This window comes from Xiphias gladius, chromosome 23 (assembly GCF_016859285.1).
Source record: "Xiphias gladius isolate SHS-SW01 ecotype Sanya breed wild chromosome 23, ASM1685928v1, whole genome shotgun sequence".
In the NCBI taxonomy this organism is placed as follows: domain Eukaryota; kingdom Metazoa; phylum Chordata; class Actinopteri; order Istiophoriformes; family Xiphiidae; genus Xiphias; species Xiphias gladius.
Window position 1 is genome coordinate 2,806,826 of NC_053422.1, and position 21,530 is coordinate 2,828,355.

General features: G+C 44.2%; 1 protein-coding gene across 2 annotated transcripts; it reads right to left on the reverse strand.

The window, feature by feature from the left end:
• Positions 1 to 7,409: 7,409 nt before the first annotated feature.
• Positions 7,410 to 21,098, reverse strand: slc25a48 (solute carrier family 25 member 48). Of its 2 annotated transcripts, none has more exons than XM_040120231.1 (7): positions 20,827 to 21,098; positions 17,724 to 17,767; positions 17,244 to 17,315; positions 16,331 to 16,583; positions 13,742 to 14,029; positions 11,507 to 11,640; positions 7,410 to 9,390 (listed from the first exon to the last, which is right to left on the reverse strand). In XM_040120231.1, the coding sequence occupies exons 1-7, from the start codon at positions 20,879 to 20,881 to the stop codon at positions 9,286 to 9,288; spliced, it is 951 nt and encodes a 316-aa protein (XP_039976165.1). In that variant the 5' UTR covers positions 20,882 to 21,098; the 3' UTR covers positions 7,410 to 9,285. The 2 variants fall into 2 exon arrangements, with proteins under 2 accessions (XP_039976165.1, XP_039976166.1); XM_040120232.1 differs by lacking the exon at positions 20,827 to 21,098 and adding an exon at positions 17,969 to 20,324.
• Between the last annotated feature and the right edge of the window lie 432 nt (positions 21,099 to 21,530).

Here is a 21,530-nt window from a genome sequence, read left to right on the forward strand (position 1 = left end):
TTACCTGGGTTTTTATTCTCTGTGCCTTTTCTTTTCTCCAGTGGTATTTTTTCACAAACCACACTGACTTCATGAATTGCAGAGAGTTCAATGTTTTTCGTTTTGTATTACATGGTGTTTTAACTCAAGTCAAACCAAAATCAAATGAGAAAAAGCGCAAGGACTGTTTTAAACAGTATGTCCGGGTCTAAAGTTAGTGTTAGCATGCCGGGCTAATCGACTTACCATGTACAGTACTAACTTACTTCATGGCCTAGTGGTATCATTAGTCAACTACTTTTTTTGTGGGTTTCGGATCATATTTTCCTGATGGTTACTATGGCTGAGTTTTGGGAAGTACCTGCTCTTTACTGGATTTGGGCAGTATATTCAAGGTATGTCTGATAAATCATCATTAACTCTTTATCCTTGAGACATTTCTCTTATTAAAATGTTGTAAAAGCATAAATCTCACCATTGTGTGGTTTTAATACCTACGTCTTGCTGTATTAAGCATCCAAAGTGGGTTACGCATGATCTTATGAATATTTTATGCGCTTTTCTAATACTAGCCAAACTGGCTCCGCAGTAGAAGAACAATGCCACCCGGATCAACTGATGAGGATGCCGATTCATTGTCTGGGACCAGCATTCGATGGATTTAATTCTCCAAAATGAAAAGAAATACAGGCTAAAAAAGGCCTCAAGGACTCAAATTGTAGCCCACAATGTGAGTCACTGAATCCATGGCAATATTACACAACTGACAAGCAGAAGCCTGTGTCTTTCTAGACTTTACGTCTCTTCTTCAAATAATGTTTCAAACAAAGAGCGGAGCGCGGCGGGTGCGGCCATCAGAGTTGACGACGGTTTTTGCTTTTCAACTCGCCGCCGCGGCTCGAAGGGAGGCCACAGCAACCACAGTATAGTTATCTGAACGAGTCACTGATCTGTCGGTTTTCTGGTGGTGGAGAGAAACATTAGCTTCACAGTCTGATTGTCTGGTCTGAGACGATAAACAGCATTTATGAGTTCAGGTCTACAAGAGCATGGTATGAATAAGTATTACATTAGGAAAACACAGTTGTGTCGTGGAGAAATACTTATAAGTGGATACCAAAGTATTGTGAAGGTGGAAAACCTGCAGTAGTGTGTCGATATGTGTGTGTGTGTGTGTGTGTGTGTGTGTGTATCTCTCTATATATGTATAGATACAAATAAAACTGGTCCTTGAAGCACGTGGTTGAGGAAACTTGCCTCCCTGTGTTTACTGTTCCGTCAGTGACTGAGCTGTTAAAGCAAAGAAATCTTTTCTTTAATTAAATAGTTTGCTTCCTGTTCCAGGGTATTAATAAAACTATACCATAATATGATAATCAGCAAGGGCACAGCCAACAAGTGTTTACAAAAAGCCTCAGCTGGTCACTGTGCGTTTGTGTGTGTGTGTGCATGTGTATGTTAAGAGTTGAGTTGGGCCTCATGGTAGAAATCCTCTCAGTAACAACAGTTTTAACGCTGTGTGTATTTCATGTTTTGGCCTCCGCTCGGGACTCTGCGCCAGTGCAAGTGCGTTAAGTCACTGCATACGGTCTCCTGCGCTTGTTTATTCCACCTGAGACTGAAACACTTCCCCCCCGTAGGTTTGAAAGTTGGCTCTGAAAAGTTTGTAGCTCGCTCCTTCATGGAGGACGGTTACTGTCGTCAGCCTGGATTCAACAGAGTCCTGCTGCAACCCAAAATGTCCCCCACTGCAGAATAACCACTTACTCTCCGTCCAAACACGGATTTAATTATCGATTGATTTTTTTGCACAATACGGCAAACGCTCAGTTTGTTTGTTGCTTGTCCTTTTAGCTGTTTGCATTTGTCGTTCACGTTTCTTTATGAACCCTTAAGTTTGGTTTGGCTCTTAAGGAATCCAAAAAGGACTAGGATATGTACTAGATATGTACAGTTGCAAAACAGATCACTCTATTAGATTATTTCCATTTCCCAAACAGTGTAAAGGAGCAAGTTTGCCAGGTGATGTAAGGCCTTCGTTTGTGGGCATTTAAGTAAGTAAGAACTGCGTCAGCTGAAACTGAAATATGCAGCTGTTTCCCTTATAGCAGGGAGTTGTAACTGATGACAAGAGTTGTTGTAAATGTCACTGCCCAAAAGCGAGCAAAGTGGGATATTAATGGGCTTCTGTTGATCTTGACGCATGACACATGGCGCGGAGCTCGTGGTTGACAAAGCTCTGGCTCTGTGTTGACCAGCCCGTCGGCAGTTCCCAGTAGCGGAGTGTGAAGAACCTCGACCGCGGCAAAAGTTTTTTGCTCTTTATGATACTGCAACGAGCAGAAGGACACATGAACCATACACAGAATATACAATGAAGAACATTAGCCGCCTAACCTGAACCGGTCATTTATTTGCCACACACGGAACGTGAAGCAATATCCGCTTGAAAAATCTGGCAGTAAACGTTTTTCAAAGATATGGACAGTAATGAATATTGGGGTTTTTTTGATACGTTACAGAAAAATGTAAAGTTGTTATTATGTTTCCCTCATTACATATTTTGCTCATGCAAAATAGTTTCATGTAACTGTAAATAGGATATAATGTCACCATAATTTGCCAACTTCAAGAAGGTTTCCCCTTTAGATTCAAGTGTAAATTAGAGCTGCAGAGATTTAGTCGAGGGACAAAAAATTAAACCGTTCTGATAATCCAATAATGTTTTTAGCCATTTTAAAAGTAAAAAAAGCAAAACTTTTGCTGGTTTCAGCAAAAGTTAGATTGATCGATTTAATCGAGAATAACAGTCTGCAGATTAATGGATAATGAAGATATTCGTTTTGTTGCAGCTCTTGCGTTAAAGAGGCCAGAATGCATTGCAGAGGTGCATTATCATTCCAAGCAGAGCTGCAACTAACAAATATTTTCCTCATCAATTACTCTGCAGATTATTTCCTCAATATAAAGATGATTTGTTTGATCTATAAACTTTAAGAAAATAGAGAGAAATGTCCATCCTTGTTTCCCAGAGTCCAAGGTGACGTCTTCAGATGTCTTGTTCTGTCTGACCAACAGTCCAGAAAACAAAGATATTCTGTTTACAAAGATACAAAACAGAGAAAAGCAGTAAATCCCCACATTTAAGAGGCTTTCAATCTTTTGCTTAAAAATGACTTAAACAACTAACTGCTTATCAAAATAGTTGCTGCTTAATTTTCTGTGGATTGACTAATCATTGCAGCTCGACTGGATTTGGACATTTGATTGACTGCAACGTTAATGAAATAAACAGGGCTGCCTGTGTAGGTGAAGGATATCGAGATTGGACTTGAAAAGGTTTGCTCTCACGGCGCCAAGTCTAAACGTAGCCAGCGTTTTGTAGTTTTGTTCAGAATGGAGATACGAAAGTTGTGTGACCTCTGTGCAGTAATGTACGGAAGGTGAGATATAAAAAGATGAGTGTTTCACCACATTTGCATTTATTCATACTGCACAAACAGTCCAGAAATCCCACCTGCTTCCCTACGCTGCCTTCGTCGGTGTGTTGTAACTGATGAATCGCCGGCGGTGCTTTGCTTCGTTGCCGTCCTGTTAATCCCGAAGTGAATGACTCACTGACAGATTAGCGTGTGTGGGCTGTTTGTAGTTTCCAGAGACCAATAGACTCTCCGCGTTCGGGGGCTCGGACTGACACACGGCAGAGAAGTGGCCGAGTGTATTTCTGTCGCGAGAGGAGAACTCAACGCGAGGCATTTACATGTGGGGGCAGAGAGATTAGCTGTTTATTTCAGCTACGGTCACATTTAACGGGGACACTGTAAATGCCAAGAACAGAGGTTGTGTAATGGTGTGTGTTTGTGTGTGTTCTTTCAGTCCGTTTCTCTGAAGACTGTATTTTGGAACTGGTAAATTCCACCATGTTTCTGCCCCAAGCAACAGGACAAACAGTCACGAGGGAAAAGTCACATTTTTGTTACGTGTTGTTGGGTTTTTTTTTGCTCTTTTTCTCTGTAAAATGTGAAACAGAGGGTGGGCTGAATGAGAAGCTGCTTGCTTAGACAAAACAAAGTTCGTTTTCTTAGCCGTAAAACATTGTGCTCAGTGTGCATCATGGGAAACGCCTGCAGGCTGCCTTCGTTTGAAGACACCAAACTGACTGTTGTGTCCACCCCATGTCCGGCTCAGTCTTACTGCCAGTATGGTAAAGTTTACCGTGGTAGTTCTCTCAGCTGCTCCACGTGCAGTGGCCAGGAGGACCTAGGTTTGACCTGGCTTAGACCTGGTGTTGTCTCCCCTCTCTGCTCTCAAATAGAAAAAAAAAAGACCCAAACCCTGCTCTCGAGGTGCACTAGCGGCCACTGGAGGCTACTTCCCCCATTACTGACCTCAAAAGGGGACTTTGCTGCTCTCACAGGCTCCAGATTTTGTCCTGTGGGTGGTGCTAGAGGTGAGGTCACGAGGCCTTTATCCATACTTCATCCTCTGCTGAAGGTTGACCGAGGGTGGTGCTGAAGGAAAGCTGACCGCAAGGGACTGAGCAAAATGGAAGAGCTCCGTCTTTGGAGGAGCGTAGGTGTATGCAGGTAATTTAATTCGATTTTGACCTTTTTTGTTTTCAGGTGGAAGTTTTGGCCTGACGGTGGTGCCACAGTAAAGGTCGGGGGGGGGTCCCCAAGACGCTGCTGTGAGAATCATCATGATTACCGGAAGCAAATTTATATGTTTTATGAAATACCCACAACAACATTTCTTCAGGTCTCCTCGGGACTTCATGTCCTCCACACTAATGCAGATATATCTAAAAACTCATCCTCTACATGCTGCGGCTGAGACTAGGATCAACGAAAATCAGACTTGATTCTTGATTTATGCTGAAAACGAGTTGAAATAATGTAACTAAATAAGACTCTAGGGAGTCAACAGGCCAATATGACTCGATAGCATGGAGATTTCTGTAGCACATAACCTGGAACAGTATTCTGCCACGATTAAATAAGTGTGGTATTATATACCAGAGCTAACGCGTGAACATACATCTGTGTCAGTTCAGATCCAGTCTTTGGGCCAGGCCTGGGCCAAGTGTCCAGTTTTACTTCCCATGCTTTAGAAAGTGCACGGACCGAGCATGTTGGCATGTGATTTACGTGTTTGGTCTAGAAATGGGTAACCGGTCAGTCCGGCGTCGCCAGCGTCCTCCAGTGAATCCGTGTAAGCGAGGACATTTGTGTCACTCTAGCGGTCCCGAGAACATTAGCGTAGCAAAGGTCAGACGCCGGGGTACCCAGCCTCCCGGCCGGGTCGGGGCTCTGGTTGACCTGCTGCCGAATTCCAGCTGTTCGATGCGTCGGCGTCCGCGTCAGAAAGCCCGTAAACACCAGAGTCTCGTTCACTCACAAAGCGCCCTCTCTTCTATCGTTTGGCCCGCGCTCGCCAAGAGTGACACGCGCCGACTGCAACGACGGGCGATGGAAATACAATTACTTTTCATACAGCGCAGCAACCGAGAGCGGATGCATGTTCGGTCGAGCTCATAGGATTGGATTTTTGACATCTAACCCGAAGGCTGCAGTTTCTATTGCGGGTGAGCTCATACTTCATCAAGTGTCTATTTGTGGATTCAATTCTTTATCACGGTTTATCCACTGCAATGTCAATGTACAAATGTCCTGTAATGTCCTGGAGACGCAGAAAAAGAATCCTGGAAGTCCAGTCGAGAAAATGAGGATCGTTTGGATGAAACAGCCAGACAGGAATGTCTGTTTTTGACTAATTCAGCAAATTAACCACTTTACAGACTAAGGCACTTCACCACATTGATGCAAAACTCGTACATAATGCAATATGGCCTTAAAGCGGTTCTGCTCATTGATTATAGTGCTGTTGTCAATCCTCAATATGCTGATATCAAGGAGAGATGACTTAAGCTTTGTGTCACAAAATAAAAATGAAACGAAAACAATCATTGAAAAGTTGAGTAATCATAACTACTATGAAATTTTTGTTTTAAGCTTTACCAAAGTGGGAACTTCTACAGGTTTCCATTGCATTGTGGGACATTTGTTAACGTTTCTACCTCCTGCTTATCTTTATGAAAATGTAGATAACCACTGAGCTCACATGCGAGGCTCTCTCTCACAGGGACGGTAGCTCTGTTTGCTTTCCCGGGATCAAAGGGTGAAACGTCACCGTGTGTCTGTCCTAATGGGGGAAAGCTTCATTTTGGAGATCCCAGTCTGGTGTAGCCAGATGTCAGACTGAGTGTCAACATCTGTTAGGTGGACGGTCTGTAATCATTTCTCTGCTGCTGTTTGCTTTTCATTGCTGCCATTCTTCATGCTGAAGCAGCCCCCCCCCATAAAAAAAAGCCAATTAAAATGATCTTTAATACCAGTTACATTATCTAACTGTTAACTTGACACTTAATCGACAAGAAGTTTCAGCACCATGAAGTTAGCACTTAAAAATCGCAGTATTAATTGACTTATTAATGATATTATATTGGCTATGACATTTTTTGCAGATTTCCTTGGATGCTGATCTCAGGCGGCTGGAATGAGGAACAGAACCGTAAGCAGGTCATGAACGGCCGCTGTGCGACGTTGTCGAATGCCGCCACCTAGTGGACATTACAGAATATCACAGGCCTGCTCAGGTGAAGGTACGCGGCCTAGACAGAGCGTAGAGTTCACTGTTGTTGTGACAGTGGCCTCAGCTGCAGACTCTTTATCAGCAGCCTGCAGACAGAGGGCCAACCTCGGCCCGACTCTTCCAGTCGGGCTCAGTCACAGCCTGAAAAATCAGCTCCCCTCCTGTAACACGTGCAGGCAGCATGAGGCCCTTTATCTGCTAAGGACTCGGTATCTCGGTGCAGCGGTTGATAGACGACAGGCCGCCGCGTGACAAGCTGTCACACGAGTCACGCTTAGTTCTGAGAAGAGCAGCTTCAGAGAGGGAGCACGACCACTGACGTGTTCAAAAGCTTTATTTATGTACAATAATACACTTCTGACTCTCCACCATCTGGAATGGCAGTTCACATATTTACAAGTATTTATATGACAAGAAAAATATTTAAAATATCACTATAAGGCAGGCAAAAGATATTTCCTCGAAGGCACTCAATCCAAAATGAGAAAGATCCACCGTGTGAGGGGATCGAGAGGCTCAGTGTCTTGAAAAGGCAGACGGCTATGGACTGGGCAGACAAGAGCACGACTATCTGGTGCAGGGGAGTCCTAACCTAATGTTTCAGCAAAGTGTGCTTTTTAAATCCATGAGAGTCAGAACTCTATTCATAGCAGATGTCTCCGGCGGATCTCTCATTTTAGAATGAAACTTCTTGTGTGTGTCATTGGCTCTAAATGCTACGGTATGTGAATGTTGGCAGGTTAGTGATTGTTCATTTATGCCGCAGACTTAAAAAAAAAAAAAAAAAAAAGCAAAAACTTAACTGTGCTACGGTGGCTCATGTGTATCTGAATCCGTGCGTTTTAACGGTATTATGGGGAAAAAAAAGCTCATTTTAACGTGAAGTTAAAATTAACTTGTAAAACTCACTTTTCTTAATATAAGAAACACACAAATATTATATGTACAAGTGTTCGGTAACATGGGAAGCACACACAGTCCATGTGCAGTGAAAGGCAACATTTCAAAAGGATGCAGCATTTTCAACACTTCATTAAACATTTCATATTCATTATGAATTTGATTCGAGGTTAAATAAAATAGTCTAAAAGTCTGAAATTAACATTAACATTTACCGATTAAGTGTGTGAACTCATTGAATTATTTCTACTCACATGCAAGGTATCAACTGAAAGTAAATCGAAACTAAAGGGAAACAAACCCACAGCTGTGCTGAAAATGTCACATCCTCGGTAAACACACTCAACTCTCTTGTCAGCAGGAAGTGGCATTTCTTCGCCCCGCCGGGACGGAAGCGCACGGCTCCCTTCCTTACTGAGAAATGGCTCCTTACAAAGACCGGACGGCGACCAGAAGTACTCGCTCGGTGGCTTGCGGCTCAAAAGATGTTCAGGTGTCTCGGTTCAACTTGTCTCAACTTGGTTGAAAGGGGAAAGTGTCCACCTAATACTTCAAAATCACTTACATGACCATACTTCAGGGGGAACCGATGTTCAAACTATTTATACGTCAGATTTGAAACATCACCAAAAAGTCATTTTTCAATCTCGACGATTGGATCTTTCGTCCTACGAGTGCGTGTTAACTGTTTGATGCAGGTCGAAACAGAGGAGTAACCGTCTCCTCCAGGAACAAGCTGCCGGTGTGCGAGAAAGAGTTCCACCGTCCAGCTAAAGTTCTGCTACAGAACAGCGAGATCCCAAACTGCAGCATAGCATAGTCTCATTTCCCCTAAACTACCTTAAACAGGAATACACACAGTTCTTTGGTAAATTTGCATCAAGGCAATACTCAAATTATCCATTAAATAATGAGAATGTTGACACCAAAACCATCCATATGTCCCCTGTTGCCCTCGTTGTGCTGAGATTTCAGCATTTAAACGCCGCTGCTTTGCTTACAGCCGCCAGGAAGCCGCTTTGTAGCGGTTCGAGTAAAACAAATGATCCCTTCTAGAACGACGCCTAATCTCAGGAGCACGCTCAGAGAGGAATTTTTTTCCCCACTCTCACTGAAACCAGTGAAGGTAGTCATCTTTGTTTCAAATAGCACTTTTCAAGAACACGTTTACCAAAGTGCTTTACAGACGTGGGAGAGGATTAAAAACAAAGGGAAGGCGAACATACGCGGGAGAAAGTACAATACATGAGAAAAATATTCTACTTTACCTACTTGTTTACTTTAAGTGCATAACAAAATTAAAAGCCAATCAATTAAATATGTCTTTCGTAGAGGACACTGAGGTTGGTTGCCTAATTTCCAGTGGAGAGCTATTCCAGAGTTTTGGAGCCCTGATGGCAAACGACCTACAGCCAAGGCTCTTCCCCGGGGGAGCATGGATGGTTTGGATGTCAGGATTAATATGTATTATTATTTATTTTTATTTAACAGTACAACCATACGAAACCTAAAGTGATAGTTTAAAACATCGCTGACCTACCAAAACACTGTGTGACGAGAGGGTCAGTAGCGACTATATCTCAGGGCTAAAACTTTTCATCACCTCACAGTAAAACGTGGGCGAGTTAGCATCAGGTCACAGGCTGTTGACTCACTGCTGCTAAAGCTACCCAGAGACACCGGGGCCTGTTTGCTGGCCGCCCATTCGCCGAGAACCGAGCGTGACGCCGTTGCCGCCGCGAGGCGCCCATCGTCCTAGAGACTCCTGAAGAACCGCAGGGAGAGTTCGTAGGTCAGGAACATGGTGGCACTCATCGGGAAGCCTCGTATGGCGTTGACTGACGCTCCGCGGAAGAAAACCTGCACATTAAAAAAAGAAAAAGTAAAAAATGCTGTTTTAGTGTTTTTAAAAATATGTAGCCAACAGTCCCACTAGGCCTTTTCCCCACAGCAGCTCTATCCAAAGGGAAAAATATGCCGCCTCGCACCTCTAAAGCTCACCCATTAAAACATGGTGCTGTGTGTTTAATACGCGCTCCACTGTTTATCGGTGAGCTCCAGGTGTGGTGGTGGACGCATTCCTGATCTTCGGACAGAGTCGTCCCCCCTGCTTTCTTTTGCACGTTTCTCTGTTAGGATTTTATTTACGTATCAATCTCTTTGGTTCAGGTCAGTAACCAAACATGAGCATTAACGCAAGTTGGCCTGAGTAGTGTTGAAGGTCGTTTTGCTTCTGGGGGGACGCCGTCCTTAATAACCCGAGTCATTGATCTGTGACCAGCGACGAGAGCAGTCCGGTCCACTTTCTCAGAACACCAGTGACGTACTGTTGTGCTTGCCAAAATACTTTTCCCATGTTGGAAGCTGGAAAGTTTGTTTGCATTTCACAACGTTTGACTTAAACACTATGAAGCCTGACATCTGGATGCTTCGCTTGGCAGCAGATCTGTTATTGATTTTATACGAAAGCGGCTATGGTGCAACCGTGCACCTGACGTGTTTTATTTAACACTGAACGGCAGCGTCGCTTACTTATTTATGCTGATGCATCAAATGCATGTCATAATTTGGGATGACAGCTGCATGTCTTCTCATATTTCATTAATGTGACCTGTATTTTCCACCCCCACATTTTCCTAGAAACTAAATTCCTCTGGTTCTCAATGACTCTCTGATCGGCGGCAGTCAGAAGTTGGTTCTTCATGCTGTATATCTGGCTGTTGATGTTGTAATATGACCCTTACCAAAAGAGGCTCATCAGGAATTCACTGACAGAATCACGTGTGTGTGTGTGTGTGTGTGTGTGTGTGTGTGGTGGGGTGGGGTGGGGTGAAGTTCTGAGAACCGAGCCTGGGTTGCACTGTTTTTCTAGGGTTTCACTTCTAAACGATTAAACCAGCTGTAACAGTAGCTGATACAGTGAGCGTGGTTGACTAGTGGTGTTTAATGTGTATTTAAAGGCTCAAAAAGACACAAACTCAGTCTGGGACAGGATTTATAGCCAACAATTGCTTTTTTCCCCTTTTAATTAAATAAAAATCTGGCACCGCAGAATCTTAAACAAGCTAACAAAGGCTCTGGAACTGTAACTGCAGCATTAAAACGAATGTACAGCACTGCAGCGTTTATCACCCTGATGTAATGACAGACATACTGTAAAGCAAGAATGCAAAAAAAAGAAAAAAGGTCAGCCTCTCCAACATGACTGTTTCCCTTTTTTCTCTGTTATACGCCAGTTTGAGCTTCTGGGTTTTGGACTGTTGGTCGGACAAAACGACGTCACCTTGGATCGAAATTGTGAGAAAAGTTCCTTCGCAATGTTTCCGACATTTTGCAGACTAATCAATTAATCCGGAACATAAACGACAGATAATTGAAGAATCGTTAGATGCAGCCCTACTGTAAAATGTTCTGTAGTACAACACGATGACAGTAAAGTTAAACCTACCTATTTATATCGTTTGCCCAACTATATTTCTAGCATCTGCTTCCAGGGTTTCCCTCAGGACATGGGTTAGTGATAAGTCACCTGTTCTGACACCCAGTCTCACTTTAGTAAGGAGATGACAGCCTCAATTAAAGGTGACATTTGCTGTGTGAAATGCTATAACATGTAGAATATAAACTGTAGTTATGACATTACAGCACTTTGATGAGGTTCTAAATGTCTAATATAAGAACTAATCAGTGAACAAAATTGGTAAATATCAGAAATTTAAAGTTTTCTTTACAAAATTTGCTTCTGCATTTACTTCTACTGCTACTTCAGCTCAAAAACATCACAGTTTTTCCACATGAAAACTCCCATTTTTAACCACAGTATAGTGCTCTAGTAGCAGCGGCCTGGACTGAGCCCCGGCTGTTAACTGCATATCACCGCTCCTGACAGAAGAATCGCCGTGTTGGCGATAAGCACTTTTATGATTGTGTTATGTTTCTGCTGTTCGCGTGTCTTGGGCTCGAGGTCACGGCTCACCTGTGCTCCCTCTGTCTTGTAGCTGTGGATGATGCAGTGCAAGATTCCCTTGTACTTCCTCTGCAGCTGAGCGTCGGCCTGCATTCGACTCTTCACCACATCGGCCGGCGTGGCCGTGACCCAGGAGATGGACCCTGAGGAAGAGGAGAGCAGACCCTAGTTACCGTCGCCCCCCGTTTAGACTCTCAGGTGGGAGCAAGGCGCAAACACTTCAAAGGGTTACGGGTTCAATTCCCTGCAACGCGTAGAGCTGAGAGTCGGAGAAAACTAGCAAACATGAGCAGAATCCAAAAATCCAACAAACAAAATGAGGCTGATAAAAAGCAGTGTTCGGGTTGGGACTGAATTTTATGAAGTTAAAGTTGGGACTGTGAATTTATATCTTCTACTGATTCAATTGTTTCATTCGGTTTTATTAAACGTCTTCATACTGCCTGGTTTCTTTTATATCTTGTCTTAAGGCCTTTCCGTCTTATGTAAAAAACACCTCGTTGTTAAAGGTGAAATACCAATAAACTTGCCTATCCCATATTAAAATTGTGCTGCGCGAGACCGGCGTTAAACACCTACGTTAGCTTGTTCTTATTTCTTCTGGGTTTTTTTGTTCCTTAGCAGAACCACTGGAACGCAGAGAGGTCAGAGAGGACGGAAAAGGTTAACTGACACTGACACTGAAAAGCAGCATAATCTCCAAACCTCCTTGGTGTCCACATTCAAGCAATGCCGCCCACCCGGAGACTCATGTGAAACTAATCCAACCCTAACGCAAACCAAAACCAACAGACTAAGACTAATGGTGCATTCATGTGCTCCTTATAAAACCTGTTGTTCAGCCGGCTGACCGAGTGGAAAAGTGTCAGCAGAATCACCTAAAAAGGTGCAGCTCAGCTGATACATGTTGTATTTGACCACAGAACTGCCTTCGCTGGCCAATCGGAATTTCACATTTCACAGGAAGCATTCACATAAAAAAAAAAAACTTGCATGACGAGTATCAGTGGTTTTACAAGTTATCTGGAAGGAGTAGTCATGCGGGCATCAGATCTTTGTCATCACACCACGATTAAAGGCTTAAACTGAACTCCAGTGGAAACCATCTCAGGTCTGACGCCAAGCTAAACATCCAACCAGCACCAATTTATGACACACAGCTGACTTTATCTTTCAGTCCAGCAGGTTTTAACACGTGTTCCTACGCCGCTGGCCCTGGGTCTGGAGGCAAGTCTACTTGAGCCTCTGAGACCAAACAATTCCCAAATAGGGGTCCACAGGCCCTACACTGTTTATCCACACTGCGCCAACGGCTCACATTCACTCGGACTGAACCATGGGTGTAGGTTTACACACCCCCCTCCTGCTCTGCACATCGGGGCAGTTGAGAAGAGGATTTACTTCTAAAAAACTTTAAGAAAAAACATCCTCGGGATCCTGATTTTTGGAGCTTGAGTTGTAAAGTTACCGCATGTTAGCACGTGACAAATGCATCATGATTCCTTTTAATTACTCCACCCTGAAATTAGCTCATAGTGGTAAACCAACAAAATTCCCAATAAAAGGTTAGATAAGGTCCCGTGTTTTTATGCCACACCTTTATGGAGCAAAGTTTTTCACGGGTCAATAAAAACAGCAGACATCGCGCAATAAAAGGGCACACAGACGTCAATAAAAAGCCTGTCTGCACAAACAGAACCCAACCGATCCTGCTGACTGACCGGAGCGAGGCCAATGTAGGTTGTAACTTAACAGTAAAGAGGTTGGTTGCTGCGAGGAAAAGTACGCGATAAAATGTGCCGAGAAATACTTCAGAAAGTACGGCCCCTAGCTGCTTCACCAGTGTACTGGATGTATAGGAACCAAATGTGCCCTGAGCCCTGTACTTCGACACGTTTTGCTTCCTTTATTTGCCGAGTCAGAAAAATAGCATCCTTCCACTAATGCGCCAAGTTGGTGCATCAGCGTGTGACGCTTTTCTTTATCATACATGACAGCAAACCGATTATCTCTGGGCTTCGGACACTTGGACGGACATCAGACGTTTGAAGACGTCATCCTGGGTCGTGGTATTTTTCAAAATATTCTGCCGTTTTACAGACGGAACCATTTATTGAGAAAGTCAGGAGATTAACTGATAATGATCGTTATTTGCTGCCCTGCATCATAGTATTTCCACAGAGAATATCGTATTATACAATGCTCAGTAGTGTTAGAAAGCCGGATATTGCTTGTGACATTTACCTGCCAGTCCCCCAGCGAGCCAGATAGAACAAGGATGAGGGCTCGACGTGGCCTCTGGCTTCAGCAGGTCGCAGAAGATGGCGTATGGGATGAAGTAGAGCGTGTACCCCGGAACGTCCCTCAGGATCATGGCCCCGGCCCCCCTGTATAGGCCCTGGAGGCCCTCAGTCTGCAGGATGCTGCTGATACAGTGGATGGGTCCTCGGTAGAGTCTCTGGCTGGGGATGTCGACGGAGCGCAGTGGGATGTTGGTGCCATTCGACACGTTGCCAGCGAGGTGCAAGTTCTCTGTGGAAAATGAATTAAACATGAAAGGGGAGGTCAGTGAACTTGTCGCACATTGTTAAACTCAATCTTGCCTGTTTTGCGCTTCCGCGGGTGAAGAAACTGGTCTCCGTTGCCTCTCCGCTGACTCACATTCAGCTTTATCAAATCACAACAGTTCAGATGCAATAATCTCAGAGGAGTGCGCAGAAATGACATTCGAACTGTTGCCTGACACGGAGTAAACTTTCCGAACCGTCATAAAACCATCCGGAGCCATTAAATTCACGGCCAAAGTGTCTTTGAGGAAGGTAAGGAAACAAATGTAAGTTATCACATCGTGAAGTATAAAGTGTGCGAGCTTGACAGACGCCATAAGAGAAAGCCATAAACGCTTCACGAGCCATTTCGTCTTATACAGTTAGGCCCATAAGTATGTGGACAAAGCCATCAAGATGTGGTGGAAGTGTGGACTTTCAGCTTTAAGTCAAGGGGTTGAACAAAAATGTCACATTAACCGTTTAGGAATTACAGCCATTTTTATTCATAGGCTCAAAAGTCATTGGGCAAACCAACATAATTATAAATATAAGTGATATTTTTAATTCTTGGATGAAAATCCTTTGCAGTCAACGACTGCCTGAAGTCTGGAACCCAGGGAGTTTCCTCCCTTGAGATGCTTTGCCAGGCCAAAGTGACGAGGGAACGGGCCACACCTGACTCGTTTCAAATCCATTGTGATGGTGCACAGAGGCAAAATGACGACCGCTGTGTCCCTGTCCCAACACGTCCGGACCTAACTGTATGTCTTGTGACCTCAGTTTTTATCGGTTTACCGTTTAAAGGAGAGATGCGGCCCAGACGACACAACTCCACCAGAAATACAACCTCCTATCAGACACGCTGCAGGTTTGAAGGCTGTCGACAGGGCTCGTCGAACCTTTCCTGACGTCCCCCCCCGTCAATCTGCATGCCCAGCGTGATCCAAATGCCAGAGAGGGAGCAGGGCTGGCCCGTGTCTGAGCGACAAGGCCTGAAACTAACAACGGTTTTCACTGTCTATAAGATTGCCAATTGTTTTCTACAAAATGTAAAAAATAAGTGAAAAATCACAGTTTCTCAGAGAACCAGGTGATGTCTGGGCAAAGGTCTAAAACCTCATATCGAAGAAACTGGAACCACTGAACATTTGGCATTTTGGTTTGAAATGATGACAATCAATCGATTATCAAAATAGTCGCCCGTGAAGTTTCTGTCGCTCGACAATGTGGAATAGTTCGAGCTGAAACTATTACAAGATGAGTAATTTGCAGTTAAAAAACAAACTGGACAAATGACTTTTCCAGCTCTTGTCAATGATGTTTTGGTTCTTTTCCCTTTTAGCGCTTTCATCTCAACGGCCACTTCAACGTCTAGAAGTGCGTCAACTTCAACTGTCAATTCAGCTCCTTTCAGCTCTTCCGATTTCACTACTGCTTCAGTTTTTCACTGCTTTCATTGCAAATATTTTTTTTTTTCCAGTAAACAAAAATTGAAAAATTTAGCCTTTTTTGTGTTATTTTTTAATTCATGAACTTAAAAAAAGAAAAAATAAGTCTGGCCCCAAATAATTATTTTTGACCTTATTTTAAACCTACTTCAATTTTTTTTTTTTTTTTTTTAATATACATACCACAGCCTTTTCTAGTTTCTTATATTTACTCTTGTTTTTTAAACACAAAATTAAAAACATCCACATCCGATAACTCGATAACTTGGGAAATTAAACTGGTAGAATACGGGATTATAAAAATAATCAAGAGCTGCAGCCCTAAATGGAAGCGCTGGGTTTATGCATATGTTGGCAGTCTCTAGTGAACATATGAGTGTTTGGAGCATAGCGAGGAGGCAGATGGAGGCGAAGTGGAGTCATTTGATTTATTTTGAAAATCACAATCCTTGTTAATCTTCTTTTTTCATGTTTTAAAAATAGATTTCGTTTTTTTCTTATTTTCTTCAGAAAACTCATGCACGTTGGGGCCAGTCAGCAGTACAAAAGTTACACAATTTCATTTGCAAACCACAGTAACGCACACCGTTGAAAAAAAAAAATGTATCCGTGTGCCAAACCGTTCTTTAACCTTTTCAAAAAGAAATTTTAAAAAAAGGAAGGGAAGGGAAATGTTGCCATAGTGGCCTGTTTACCTGCAACTGTGTCAGCTATGTTCCAGAAAAGCAGAGAAAAACAAAAACAATAACAGCGCTACCACCATTTTCAGATTTAGAATAAGTTGTTCTTCTTTCTGCTGCCCAAGGGGAAAAAAACAAAACAACTAACCGATTTACCTGCTAGAAACATCTGCGTCTGCATTTGTAGTCTGATCTTGACCAGATCCACCGGGCTTCCCAGGCCCACTGACATCAGTCCCGTCAGCATGCTGGCCACAGTCAAGTCCAACATGCCACTGGGATGCCGCTCGTCGCCATAGCGATACTTGCTTATAAGTCTCTGTGTGTTACTGAAGAAGCCAAACACCACTGAGTTGTAGACGGTGATGCTGGCCAGCGGGAAAGACATGCCCTTAAAAAACCCCATGACCTGAGAAACACAAATAAGGCATTACTGGTCAAAAAAAAATGAATAAAAACATTCCCCAGTGGTAAAAGCATGCACAGCCTCGAGTACAAATTTTTAGCCTGCACCAGCAAGTGTTCCCTCCCAACCGGGGGGGGGGGCTGGAGTTTAGAAGAAAGATTTTGAAACTCAAACACAGCTGTCCGCTGAACAAACGGTCTGACCACTGAGAAAAGCAGAACTTCGGTTTCTGAAAGGCAGCGCGGGGCTGAAACTCATGCACGTTGGGGCCAGTCAGCAGTACAAAAGTTACACAATTTCATTTGCAAGCCACAGTAACGCACACCGTACTGTCAACCTTGTATCATACTTGTATGAATCAGATATAGCAAACACTTTTCTTCAGTTCCCACCACTAAGATGCAGGTTGATTCTGACCTGTTGTGGAGTTCAAGCATTTTCCCTTCCTTCCCTCCCTCCCTCTGTTGTTTTACTGTCCCTGTACATCGCTTTAAGCTTCTACAAATAACTTCCCAAGGTGCTGGACCCACTTATAAAAGATCAACGTACAAAGCATCAAAGTATTCACTTAAAAATGGAGGTTGTGTTATAATCATCCATACCGTTTTTTTAAAGGACCAAATGGTAAATGGAGACAGGTGGATTGAAGGAGTGAATATTTACCGTTTCCTTCCTGTAGATGGTGAGAATGCAGTGTAGAGTGTTCTTGTAGCCTTTCCCAGCCTGGAGCCGTGTCTGGATGAGAGAAACCAACCACTTTCAAAACAAATAAAAATAAAAAGAAAGCCAAAGCCGTACTTCTAAACGTACTTCTAACATTTTCAGTGTGAAATTTCTTTCTTTCTGTATCATTAAAAATACCTCATTTCCATTTTATAATGTCCAATTTTCATTTAAAATGTTGCAGCTGCAGGTTACTACATGGATGAAAGTTTGTCAGAATAAACATGTTCTTCCCATATTGAACAAGAAAATGTGCTCGACGTGGCAAATTCGTCTTCACAGCTCTCGCATTACAATAAATAAAACACGTTGTGTGCCACAAAATGCTGAAAGGGAATGATCATTTGGGAACTGTAGGTTTCTGTGCTTTTGTGTTACAGCTACAAGATGTGGAAAAGTTATTCCGCAGGTCTTAAATACCTTCACTGTGTCCAATGGATGGCCGACGACCACACTGGAAGCTCCTGAATCCAAAAGAGAAAGAAAAACAGACACAGAAGAAGAAAAAGTCAAACTCACTACAAACTCGGAAATAACCGGATTTTTTTTCCGTTATCCAATTCAGCGCTAGGACTTTGTATTACCTCTATGGATAAAAGCAACATGCTGAAACTCAACGACTCTCATCCAAAAACTGTACCTCGTCTTTATCAGTTTGTACTTACAAAGAGAGGCACAAACACGGGTGTCCTCAACCAGCTGATCCGGGAGCCCGAAGAGAGCAAAGGCAAACTAAATGTTGTCTGGCTCGACTTGGCCAACGCACATGGATCAATCCCTCATTACGTCGTTAACGCAGCTATGAAACACTACCATATCCCCCACCAGATCAGGGGAATGATCGCTAGCTACTTTGGAGGATTCAAGTTTCAGCTGAAGACTGTCCATTTCACAACCCAGTGGCAGGACTTGGAAAAGGGAATCATAACAGGCTGCACTCTCTCTCATCTTGTTTATCACTGGGATGAATCTGTCATAACAGCAGCAGGGAAGGAGTCCAGACAGCCAAAAATGGAGTCTGGCAGCTGGCAACCTCCAATAAGAGACTCTATGGATGACCTTACGTAACAACTTCATCCCATGTACGAGCAAGGTGGATCCTGAAGGCCCTTGATGACTTGGCTTCATGGGCAAGATTGAAGTTCAAGCCCTGGGCCGTTTAACTTGGATCACAAGGAGCATGGACAAAGTGGGACCTGCCGGGGCAGAAGATCACATGGCCTGCACTTTGGAGACTGGAATCCGCATCTCTTTCCTGCTCCAATCGGCGTACGACGCCAACACCCAACAGGAACAAACCTGCACAGGTGGGGAAAGAGGGAAGCCCCACCGTGCTAGATATGCGCTAAGAGAGACACGTTGGCGCACCTGCTGGCTGGTGCAAGACAGCAATTAGCCAGGGGAGATACAGAGGGCGTCATGACAAGGTTCCTCAGAGCGCTGGCTGACATCTTGGAGCAGGAGGGACGGAAAAAGCGTCAGACCCATGTGAGACCAGCCCCATCCATACAGTCAATCAGGGAGGAGGAGAAGCCACCCTCCTCTAAGAAGACCAAGAAGAGCCTCCCACAGCTTGCACAATCCTCGGAGTTGAGGGTGGACCTGGGGAGAAAACTACACTTTCCCCAGGCGGTCCACACATCCCAGAGGTCTCTCTTCCTTTGTTGATTCCCTTTGTCCCCACCATTCTGATAGCAACACACAGCACTACTTCCTGCAGTACAGTATTGTCCTAATAATGCAACAGAGCGTGTAGTAACACAGTCTGTTCCAACACTGCCTCGGTACAGACAGAGGGTTCGGAAGTAATCAACAAAAGCTGGGGCACCTGTAGGGATTACAAGAAAAAACTGGAAAATGAGAGTTCTAAAACTTCTGAGCAGTAGATGGACAGACAGATAGAGCGATCCTTTATTGGGCTTTTGGTTTATAATTCATTTCAGCAGCAAAAGTTTACAAAAAATGCCTTAACACTCAACGCGTACCCTCATGTCCCCGCTGAGATAAAACAGAGGGTAATGTAGCAAGAGACTGGTCGAACTGGGCTGCCATCATGGGGCCCTGGGGCAAACATGAGCCATTGTGCCCTTATTAACCCGCTGTTCCTCCCGCTCTCTGTGCGTTGTGCGTCTGCCTCACCGCCTCACATCAGGCATCAAACACACACAACACATGGCAACACAAGGCGTACAGTATACTGCCTAGAAAGTCCAGACAACAACCAGTACTCGCTGGGCCACAGGTTCGTTGTGTGTCAGTTAGAGTTCAGTAATTTAACGGACTGTAAATGTGTTTAGGAACATGAACCACATAAACACAGTGTCAAATACAACTAGATTTCTACTCAGGGCCACTCGGGGCGGTTTGGGGAGTTGCCAACTTCACCAACCTGCTTTCCCTGGTTGTTAAGATATCAAAAGATAAGAAAAAGGAGGCACGAATTTTAAGAAAAAAGACGTTTCATCCTGCAGTTGCAGCCATAGCAGCCCTCTTCATAGTACAGACAACTGTAGTTTGCCCCTGAGTTGTGTTAAGAATATTGAGGGAGGCATTTTCCACCTTCGGTTGCCTTCCCAGCAACAAACGCGAGGGCGGATTTTAGCCATTTTGATGAAAACAGCACCAACAAAAGTGAAGCACTTGGCATCAGGACACCGTCTACTGTGACACAACAGGGTCAGTTTCAAGAACTGAATTTTCTGTTCGCTTTTCACACACCGCCTAGTCTTTTAAATTTGAATTCTTCACAGATCCACCACGATCCATCTGCTCTTTATTTCACCAACACTAAGGTTTTTCTTAGTAATCTTTCAGTTTTGGTTTACAGGGATCACTAATCTGACCCTGATCCTTTTCCCAGTCTGAAACCCATCCTCTCTTCCATCCGACTTGCATTCATCGTCTAGAATTTCATTTTGAAAGGCTTGCGGTTTTATCAAGCCACTGCCCTGAGAGCACCCTGTATGAATAAACAGGACCACAACTTGATCTGAGCCTGAGGGTGCAGGAGCCCCACTTCTTTTGTTTATGCAACTAAAAATGATGCAGTAGCAGCGCCCCTAGCGGTCACACCCATCACAGCAAGTATTCGACTTTAATGAAAAAAAAAAAATGCGTTTTCTCATTAGAATAAAAAAAAAAAATGTCCACATCGTCGATCCCGCAGCAACAGTCTCTGCGTGCGCGTCTGCAAGAGGCACCGCAGTCAACCAGTGGCCGTACTTTAGTTCAGGGAGAACGCCCTGGAGGTGGGGGGGGGGTTATTCTGCGGACCCTCCATTGTTAACGCTGGATGGGGTGGATGTCTGCGGGGCTGCAGAAGTTTTCCTGCACGAAAACAGCAGCGTGTGTCCGTCTGTGAAGCCGTGTGTTCGTCCTTGCAACAGCTGAGTCAATCCACACAAACATGAAATTATGGGAAGCCCCCTGGGTGCACCCCCCCCCCCACTGAGTAACACAGAGCCTCTTTTATAAGATAAGCCTGGGAAGAAAAAAAAAAAAAAAAAAACTTTGTGCAACTCACCGCCGATCCATCCTGCGACAAAATCCTCCAACTGAAAACTCTTCGAGGTCTGCATCTTCCACTCAGAGCTGCTCCGCGCGTCCAACTGTCGGCCGACTGTCTCATCAGTCGGGCAATGCAAAGCCCCCCCCCCCCTGGAAGATTCTCAGTCCCGGCGATGAGAAAAAAAACGACAAGGCGTCGTCTGTTATTGATAATGCGGCGGGCAGGTCCGTTCCTGAGAGAAGAAAGCGCGATTTTAAAGAGTGTTTGCTGTGATAAGAAAGCTGCACAGCGTGTTGGCACCAGCGGCCAATCAGGACAAAGTCTGAATCTGCGGAGGACAGGTCTCCCCGCCAATCAGGTGTCCGCTCTCCAAGGCCCCGCAGCCTATAGAGACACCGCCATGGAAATGAGCCATGAGGAGTGAAGCTGGGCCGAGATGCGGGGCCTCTGCTGACAAACGGGGCCTGTCTGCTCCGTGTGATGTTGTACGCGCTGCGCCATTCTCCTCGGAGCCCAGACCCCAGCATCACGCTTTTAGTGACCTGTTATGGCCTTCAAGTATTATTTCTAAAGTGCACCTACTCTATATGGAGTTGATTGGACTTACAACATTTTCCACGCACACAACGTGAACATTTGTGAAAGCGAAAGCATAAAGTGTCAGAAATGTAAAATGTGACTTAAACTATTTCAGTGAGAAGATATTCAATCAGTTTACT